Below are 10,528 nucleotides of genomic sequence, written 5' to 3'. Positions count from 1 at the left end.
AAGGGGACAACATATGAAATGTAAATAAAACATCCAATAAAAAAATTAAAAAAAAAAGTGTCTTCTCCTTTTCCTTAATAATTGATACAATATGCATGAATAATTAATAGCTCTGAGTTCCACAGGAAACAGGACAACACAATTGGCAAGACTTCAGAAGAGAACTGGAATTGGTAGTAACTCCTAATCTAAAAAACACATGTCCATGATCTATGTTCAAAGTCAACACTCAAATGTTTTAATATCTTCAGCCCATAGTTTCATCTACTGTAAATGTATGATTAAATGAGATATGGCTTGGATATATCTTATTAAAAGTGCTTTGGAGCAGAATCCATTTGGGATTATGGATTTTTTTATTGTGGAAAATTTGCATATACATGATGGAACAACTTGGGAATGTGATCCAAGTATAGACACCAAATTGATGTGTTATATATATATTACTTACATGGAAATTTCATGTATTTTTTCACATACTTTTCCTTAAAAAAATAACTATGTATGCTGAACTGTCAGAAAAAAATGGCGTCAATATTTTAGCAACTCACAAGAACCGTAAGTGCTTACTCTAAATTTATGTGATCCTGAAAAGTAGCCACAACCCAGTACTTATTCACACATAAGTACAATAGTAAAAATGCGATATACCATTGACACAATGTTCAGACTATCAGAATGACGCAAGCAACATCATCAAAATACCTATAGCAGCTGATCTCTAGTAGCAGCAGTAAATGTCTAAGACTCTTGGTCTCTATCTAAGATGTGTTTTGATTAAAAGGTTATTGCAAAAGATGTTTTATTGTTTTAGCAAAGAAAGATTAATTGTGGTTCTCAACTTTCCTAACATTGTAGCCCTTTTATACAGTTCCTCATGTTGTGACACACAACCATAAAATTATTTTTGTTGCTACTTCGTAACTATAATTTTGCTACTGTTATGAATCATAATGTAAAATCATAATTTAAATCTTATATGCAGGATATCTGATACGTGACCCTGTGAAAGGGTCATTTGCTCCCCAAAGGGGTTGCATTCCACAGGCTGAGACTGTTAAAAGCACTTAAGGGATCAAGGACAAGGTTTCCTAGTGATAAGGGAGCACTGTGTTAGATACATTTAAAAATGTTTCTTCCAGAGTCATCTATCCCATTAAAAACAGATTTTGTCTCAGAAGTCTCTCCTTGATCATATACTATTATGATTTCTTGTTAAACCAACATTTCTCTATTCCTCCAATAAGCTCATTATCTATTTTCACTGTGTCAACAATAGGCACTTTCCCTGCCATTTAAAAAAAATTGTATCTTCATTGTAACTATTATCATGATCATCTAGATTCAGAACCATTTTGACTATTTTACCACCAACCAATGAATGAACACCTATAGTCTCAATGATGACATAATATCTACTTCGATGCATATTTTCATTTTCCATCAGCTGTATAATAACACATCTTTAAAACTTTCAGGCTGAGTCTTATCTTAAAATTCTGCAACTAGCTTACAAAATACTCACGGTCCCTTTTAAGTTTCAATTTACTGAGGTAGATCTGTTCTTCTTTCATCTTGATCAGCATATTGAATGGAAGGTGTTAATTACAATGTAATGGGATTTTCACTTTTCAATTTATGTGGGATTTTGTTCAGCATTTTGGCATAGTACTTCAATAGTTCATTTTGTTTCTTTAGGACATGCATAGTGGCCTTCTAATACCATACTTTTCTTTAAGAAGTTTCATACTTACACTCCTTGTCCAATCTCTTCAATAGTTCACTTTTGCATTATAGATCAACTCATTTTTCTCGTTTTTCACTATGACATGTATAGTTTATATACATTTTGGGTTTTTTAGCAATATTTTGATTACAGATGGAATATGTAATAAACAAACAAACCGCAGTAAGTAAGAGACATAGGTCTTATGAAGAATCTGGAGTTGGCCAATGCACACCTCATTTCATTACCCTTTGGAGGAATTCTTACATTAGATACATGAAAAAAGATTTTTCACAGATTTTGGTGAGGTCTGAAAGAGTCATCTTTTCCTTGGCAATGCTGACATAGTTGTGATATGAGCCTGAATTTTAAATGAGCCCTATCATATGAGATCAGGTATGGAATTTTCCACTTACAGTATCAGTGGATTCATATATATGGTCAAAATTTCTTAGATTTGGAGCTGGTGAGGTGGTTCAGTGGGGATAAAATATCTGCTGCCAAATCTGATGCCACAAGTTTGATCTCTGGAAATCATATTGTAGGTGAGAGGCCACTCCCCCAAATTTCCTCTGAAGAACACATGTGTGTAGTGTTATATGCATGTGTTCATATATAAACAATAAATAAATAAATACAAAACAGTCTTATATTTTGAATGAAGTTCAGGATTACTACTCAATCTATAATACGATTATAGAATTTAAACTAATGCTTTAAATATATATGTATATAACTTAAATAAAGATTATTTTCTTTCTGTTCTCCAGAACCTATAAATGGTTGGACCTAAAAAGAGTTAAGGGTAGTTATTTTCCCTTCCTAGATGAAACAGGAGAAGCATACATTAATTATTCTTTTCTGAGACCAAAAGTCATCACTGTTCCACAAGGAAGGGAAGAATGTTAACTCAGTATTGCTGCCATTCTGAGTTCATGCTTCCTCCCCATATACTTAGAAAGACATTTTATAAATGCCTAACTCCTGGGATACAAAATGACACTTGTATTCAAATAATTAATGAATCCCAAAGCTATAAACAAAGAAGAAAAACTGGCATGACACATGGATTGTAGCTAACTAGTACATAATAACTGCAGAAGTCCCATGTTCTCTCAGAAGAAATGAGGAAGGTATTTGAACAGGGGTGCATTCATTTGAAAGCAGATTTACCAGAAGAAGGAGGAGGAGGAGGAGGGGGAGGAAGAGAAAGAGGAGGAGGAGGAGGAGGAAGGGGAGGAGGGGAAGGAAGAGAAAGAGGAAGAGGAAGAGAAAGAAGAGGAGGAGGAGGAGGAGGAGGAGGAGGAGGAGGAGAAAGAAGAGTAAGAGGAAACAGGAGGAGGAGGAGAAAGAGGAAGAGGAGGAGAAGAGGAAGAAGAAGAAGAGGAGGAAGAAGGGGAGGAGGAGGAAGAAGAGGAAGAAGAGGAGGAGAACAACAAGGAGAAGGAAAAGAAGAAGAAGGACGAGCAGCAGGAAGAGGAGAACAAGAAGGAAAAGAAGAAAGAGGAGGAGGAGGGAGAGGGAGAAAGAGAGAGGGGGATGGGGTGGGGAGGGGGAGAGGAAGAAGGAGGGGCAGGGGGAGGGAAGGGGGAGGAGGAGGAGAATGAAGAAAAAGAAGAAGGAGAAGGAGAAGGAGAAGAAAAAGAAATAGCATTAGCAACAGCAGAAGCGATCTGTTCATTGACAACAAAAATATACCTTTTCACTGAGTATAATATAACCATAACTAATTTGTTTTGATTCTTTTATAGGTTTCCTAAAATGTAAAAATACAATTAACTAATGTAGGTTAATAATCTGTTTATTATGGATTACTTTTTGCAAGCTATAGCTTTTTAATTGCTAAGTAAATATTGTCTAATAGAGATAAAAATATATCAAAGTCTACTTACCACATGAAGAATTTTATTTTCAGTTTCATATACAGTGCAATCCTGAAAAAAACCCAAATATTATGTTAAAAATTAAGCATCTATGTTAAACTATGCTTTTAGGAATTGTACTAAAAAAATCTTCACATTTCAAGTAAATACTAAAATAAGAGTGGGAAAATCTGGAATTTTTACTTTCTTTACCCAGGTACTGTTCTTTGACTATGTGTTTATTGTCTCGCTTGTTCCTTGACTATTTGCATCTATTGTATTGCTGGTTCCTCAACCTAGAGCTGACCTTAATTCTTGCATGTAATTAAAATGGTATAAAAGCCAAAAAGAGGAGGGGGGATGGGATAGGGGGTTCCAGGGAGGGGAAATGGGAAAAGGGGATGACATTTGAAATGTAAATAAATAAAATTTCCAATAAAAAAACCAAAAGCAAAAAACAAAAAAAATAGTTTAGTGACATTATATATGCTAAACTGATTGGACCATATAGATGTCTTTTCCTCTTGAATGAGCAACTATTAATCAATTGTGCTAGGCATACAAAATAAGTAAAATATGGTGTGTAATGGTTAAATTGTCAACTCGTCATAATTTAGAATTACTGGGAAGAGTAATCTCAAATACAGAGTCCCTATATTTGGTTGGCCTTTGTCCGGGGCCAGGGGATTGTCTGAAGGTAATATAGAAAGATTCAGCTTGCTGTGGCTGGTGCCATGTTTTTAGCAAGGGTCCTGAACAATATAAGAACGGAAACATCAAGCTGAGCACAAACAAGCAAGCAAAGATATATACATTCATTTCTCTATTCTTGATTGTGAATTTGATGTGGCCAGTTCATTGAAGTTCCTGCCTTGACTTTCTTACAATGATAGACTGTATTGTAACTACTAAATAAAACAAGCCCCCTTCCTCCTTACATTGCTTCATGTTAGGGTATTTTATTATAGTATCAGAAATGAACCAAATCATGTAGCATTTGCACAGATGTGCCAATACTACACATGAAATTCCTATTTTCACAACATTTAAAGTTTAATGTCTTTAGAAGCATATATGTCACAAAATTATGTGAAAGGATAATTATCTTTAAAAGTTAATACTTTTCTTATAAAATTCAATACAACTGGATTATCGTATTTCTTGTAAAACTTTACGTCAGCTGTGGTTCAGTATCTGAATTATTTGTAGTTATAGATCTAGGCATCTTTGAATAATGAACTAATGATACATGCTTAGTAATTCTGATATAATCTTATAAGTAGAAGTCTAAGAAATAGATATGTCAGGTGACCAAGGTAGTTAAGATTTTCAACCAGAATAAAAAACATACAACTGTTAGAATTAAGCTTACCATTTAAAATAAGCATAGTTAAATGTTTTTAAGTGAAATTTTAAAAAATGAATTTTCTTTTTTATTAATTAATTCATTTTATATCCTGACCACTGCCCCCTCCTTCCCAGTCCCCACCTTACTTAGCCTCTACCCCCATTCCCCATCCCATTCTCCTCTGATAAGGGGAGAAGCACCCTCTGGATACTAACCCACCAGGCAAATCAAGTCACTGTAGGACTAAGCACATCCTTTCCCACTGAGGCCCAACAAGAAAACCCAGTTAGGGACACAGGATACTCGGGCAGACAACAGAGTAAGGGGCATCCTCAACTCCAGTTGTTGGGTGGTCTGCATGAAGACCAAATTACATATTTTCTACATATGTTTGAGGGCGTGGGGGGACTAGGCCCAGCCCACATATACTTTGGTTGGAGGCCCAGTCTCTGGAAACTTTCAGTGATCCAGGTTAATTGACTCTGTTGGTCTTCTTGTGGAATTTTTATCTTCTCCATGTCCCTCAATCCTTCTCCCAACTCTTCCACAAGACTCTCTGAGCTTCATCCAATGTTTGACTATGGGTCTCTGCATCTATTTTCATTGGATAGAGACTTTCAGAGGACAGTTATGCTAGGCTTCTTTTTGCGTGCTTAACAGAGTATAATTAATAGTGTTAGGGATGGGATCTTATCCATGGATGAGTCTCAATATGGGCCAGTCATTGGTTGGCCAGTCCCTCAGTCTCTGCTCCATGTTTGTCTCTGAACTTCTTGTAAACAGGACAAATTTTGGGTAGAAAGATTTGTGAGTCAGTGTCCTTATCTCTCTACTGGGAGTCCTGTCTGGTTTCAGGAGGTGGCCACTTCAGGCTTCATTCATATCACCCACTGCTAGGAGTCTCAGCTACAGTGAGCCTCATAGATTCCCTGGAACCTTTCCCATCCCAGGTCTCTGGCGTGCTCTAGGCATGTTCTCTCCGATCCTGCCCCATGCTTTCAGTGGATACTTTGCAACTTTTTAGGTGCTTGTATGTAAAGTTATTGAACCTTAAATCTATACTAAAACATTTGGGATTCCTTTGATTGGTTTAACAGACACAATTTTAGGACTCAAAGAGCAGAAGATGAACCAAACAAATTCTACCTAAAAGCAGTTACTAATGGTAACCTTTAACTAGTAGCACACATAAAGGCTTGGTGCAAGAGCAATGTATCGTATCTGCAGCCCAACACATTTAATGCAATATAACCATTTTCAAATTTCAGCTTTCCATATAAGAAGTACTCAAGAGATCAAGTTAAAGTATAGTCTCAGATTTCATGCCCCGTAATATAGATTCACTGAGCTCTCAAATGGAGAGTGCTAAGATGATTTTGATTAATATCATAGTTTTAGAAAAAGTTTATTTTAAAGAGTACTAAATGATAGAGGAATAACTGACCAGAGTAAAAATTATTAAATATACAGAATTCACAGCTTAGTAAACTGATTTAAAATATTGCTGCTGGCTTGCTCAAAACAGCCCTTTATTCCACAGAACCATGTGACACAGTTTCACATCCACACAATTGATCAGTTGTTTTTTTATCCACTAACCTAATTTACAGCTCACTGTCTTGAATAGCTCCATATATTTGTTTATATATCTACTTTCTTTGACCTAGATTAGCTTGTTTCTTATTGAAAGACAAAGGCTATTATCAAGGACAAGGCCAGAGCATATTAATAACTAAATAACAAAGCATAGGAGTAGAGTCAGTGAATATGAACCTGCTATCAGGGAAAATAAAAATAAATGATATTATGATATTTTGTTAAACATTAATTTTATTTAATTAGTTTTATCTTGATAAATAAACAGCCATAGGTACTGTGGAAGATTAATTCTAACAGTAAGTTATTTTACTTCTATAAAAATAGAATGTTAAATACTGGCTTTTCAAAGTGTGGGTTTTATTAACACTTTGGGCAAAATCCTTTCCTAATAAAATATATCTTAAGTTTTAAAAAGAAAATATTATTGCATATAGAAGAATCTATATCCTTATGAGGATGTCAATGCTACAGAAGGGATACATCTCTCATGTTCCACATATTTTCATGTTAGAATTAAATTTAGTTTTAAAAAAAATAGATTTAGAACAATATATATTTCCATGAATACTTTTCAAAACCTAAAGCTGTACTTTTTTCAAAATCTTTTACTGAACATGTAAAATAGATTTGCAATTGTTCTTTATTCTTCCCCATACAATGCTTCTGTAAACCTTGTGATTCAAATTTTATGCACCTAATTCCTAATGAGAAAGCATTTATAAAAATGAGGAATTTTTCCTTCAATTTAAATTGCTTCTTGTTTCAAAAAGCAAATACACAGAATTACCACCTTATCATAGATTATAACTGTATCATAGATTATAGTCAATCAGGCATTCAGTTAAAAAATGATTTCTTTGCTATGCTGAGCACAGAATATACAAAATGAATTCTATTCCTATGTACTACTGATGTTAAACTATATAACTTCAACAAGTTTTAAGCACCAAAGTGTCATAATAATATGAATAACTAGCACTTCTCATTAACATATATGTGTATTATAATCATAAGCACACTAGATTGGTTACTAAATGGTAAAAAGAAATAGTATAGGTCTTTAGTGTGGTATATAACTGTACTTCAAGGAATTGCATTTTTATAAATGCCATAGATTTTCATCACTCTAAATTTAGTACTGATATCATACTTTTTATAAACAACAATATTAGAAGTAAGTTTAATGATCCACCAATATAGGCCTTTGAATATAGTATATTTATACTAAATATTTTTTACATAATTCTGTCATTAAGGTATTGAAATGTTTTTTATATATGTCTGAGTAATTCAAGCAACAAGTTCTCTCTTTTGTTTCTCTTTCCTCTGTCGACAAATCCCTACATTGAGTCACAGTTTGCCATACTTTTTGGTATTTTTGAAATGTGATGTCAGGCACCTTTGGGTCATTAAAGATAGGTTAAACTTCATCCTTGAATTTCCTTATTTATTGGAAGGAAAATAATAAAATGTAGACAGCATAATGTTAATGAAAAGATTCATCAAAAGGAAATAGATTATGATTGGTACTTCTGATTTATCTTTCTGGGGGAAGACATGGTATTTTAGCTGGCCTAAATGGCTTTCAATCAGAAAACTGGGAAATCAGGGCAAAATAACATTAATATTTAAAGGCTTAAGCTGTTAGAAATTTTTGTATTTAAAATAGAATAGAGATTTTATTTATTTCAAGGCTCCTCCCAACCAAGGGGGCAAAATTTTAACAACTAATTGATAAATTTTCTTCAGTTTCTTTGGGGAAGGATTGAAGATGAAGCAGCCTACTTAAATAGTAAAGCATGAGCAAGCATGCATGGTACAAAGTGTAGAAGCCAAATAAGGCAGTTAAAAAATTTTTTAAAAAGTCTCATTTCTCATCCATTTTTTCTTGTTCCCTTTTCTTGTTTCTTATCCTTTTACCTGTTTCTTGTGCTTTTAATGCACAAATGTAATTTTGGTGCCATATCTCACATACAGGAATTCATATAAAGCTGTATGTCTTCTCAGACATACCAGGGAGGCATTTTATTTTTGGGGATACTAGTGGTATGAACTTTACTTTTAATAAAACAGGAGTGCTTACATACATGAATACAAAAAGCACGTGGTTAAATTTAGGTCCTGGGGAAGAGGTTATGGGTCTTAAAAGGAGAAAAATATCAAGGTTTTAAATAAAATATTCTGTATTATGGGCTTACTCTGAGTGTATGAGTGGAAGAGAGACGAGAATAGGTGGAGAAGACATAGGTAGCCAAAAACTGTTTGATCACATTCAAAGGGCAATGGGGAGGAAATAGTTACATTATATGTCAATGGCTGATTCCTAAGCAAAAGGATAAAAAGCACAGTAGATATGGAACAGAGTTTGAGGAGGTGAAAATAGTTTTATTTTGAGTGTGTGAAATTGGAAATGGCATAAGGATAGAACATGTTATATAAAACTGTCTAGCAAGCAGCTAAAAAGCCTGAACTGATATTGAAATATAGCCATATTTTTTTTAGGTATTTACACTGAAGTGAAAGATAAAGCCACAAGAAACCAACAGTTTTATTAAAAATAGTATGTATGATGGAAAGACAGCTGTGGACAAAAATCTCAAACACTTATTTAGGAGTCAGACAGAAAAAGTGTTAGTCATTCAGAAACCGAGAAAGTGGCTTTAAACTTTAATATTACTGTAGTAAAATATCCAAAATGACAAAAGATAAACTATTTCATTTGTTTTGAGATTATATCATTTCCCTTTCCCTTTCCTTCCTTCAAACCCTTTCATATCCTCATACTCATTCTTTTTCAAATTCATGGCCTTTTTTCTCATTAATTGCTATTACATGCAGAATATATATTATATATCCTTTTCTTGTTCCTTCTCTCTTGCATGTATGTTTTCAGAGTTGACCACTTGGTATCAGATAATTAATTGGTTCCCTTCAAAAGACCATGTTTCCCTCTCAGCATTCCTTAGCTGTTTATAGTTCTTTGTGTAGCATTGTGATCATGTTAGCACATCTATTGGTACCTTCCTTACTCAGCTCAAATTTAGAGGGTCAGGTTGATGAGATTTTATGTGTGTAGGTTCTGTTGCTTCCAGGAGGTAGAATCCCACAGAAAACTCCCTGATCCTATTATTGTTATTGTTATTATTATTATTATTATTATCTTATTATTCCTTTTATTCCTCTTACAATCTTTTGGCCTTCTTCCACCATGATCTCTGAGCCTTAGGTGCTGGAGTATTCTGTAGATGTATTCATTGGGACTAGGTCCCACAACTCTGCATTATGATTTCTTGTTGTTTTCTGTAATGGTTTCCCTCTGTCGCAAAGAAGTTTCCTTGAAAAAATGGTAAGAACTACATTTATCTTTGGGTACAAAGACAAATATATAAATTGTTGTTAGGGATTTAGTAAACTATTTTAAGTTGTAGATTCTCCACCTATAATCATGACTTTACTAGCACTGAATAGTTAGCTATGCTTCTAGTACTAGGAATCATTTCCCATTTGTTGAATGGGTCTTAAGTCCAACTAGAGAGCTCTGGTTACCAACAAGGTACTAGGAGTACTACTACAACAATGAAGACAATGACGACAATGACGACTACTACTACTACTACAATCTTAGTGTAATTGTGCCATCCTGGTTGCTGCTGTGGTTCACAGGCATCATAGCTGGGTAGGAATGTTAGTTGCCTCCCTCCATTGGAAACTTTCATGCTTACTTATGCCACCATGAAAGCTAGTCCACAGGGAGGGAGACACTAGTTCCATTCTAGCTCAGGGTCAACCAAGGCCAAAAACAATAATCTGTAAGTTATGAAAGTCTCCTGGACAACCCTGACCAACAGACCAAATGTGGGCTTCTTGTGTCTGGTTTTGGAATTACTGTTAGGTGGTTTTTGGCTGTTGGAGGAAGCACTGTCAGCCCACACAGGACAAAGTTTGGACATACAAAATATGCTTATTTATACACAGAAACATGAACTTTATAGG

General features: G+C 34.5%; 1 protein-coding gene across 1 annotated transcript in view; it reads right to left on the bottom strand.

Annotated features, from left to right (window-relative positions):
• The window catches only part of Cnksr2 (connector enhancer of kinase suppressor of Ras 2), a 185,811-nt gene that overhangs the window by 141,891 nt on the left and 33,392 nt on the right, over positions 1-10,528 (bottom strand). The window contains exon 5 of the mRNA XM_028772673.1: positions 3,619-3,660. Coding sequence (XP_028628506.1) covers positions 3,619-3,660 — 42 coding nt within the window. The remainder of the gene's footprint in view (positions 1-3,618; positions 3,661-10,528) is intronic.

This window comes from Grammomys surdaster, unplaced genomic scaffold, assembly GCF_004785775.1.
Source record: "Grammomys surdaster isolate TR1022 unplaced genomic scaffold, NIH_TR_1.0 217, whole genome shotgun sequence".
NCBI lineage: Eukaryota > Metazoa > Chordata > Mammalia > Rodentia > Muridae > Grammomys > Grammomys surdaster.
The sequence above is the reverse complement of the archived record's forward strand: the minus strand, read 5'-3'. Positions and strand labels throughout refer to the sequence as shown.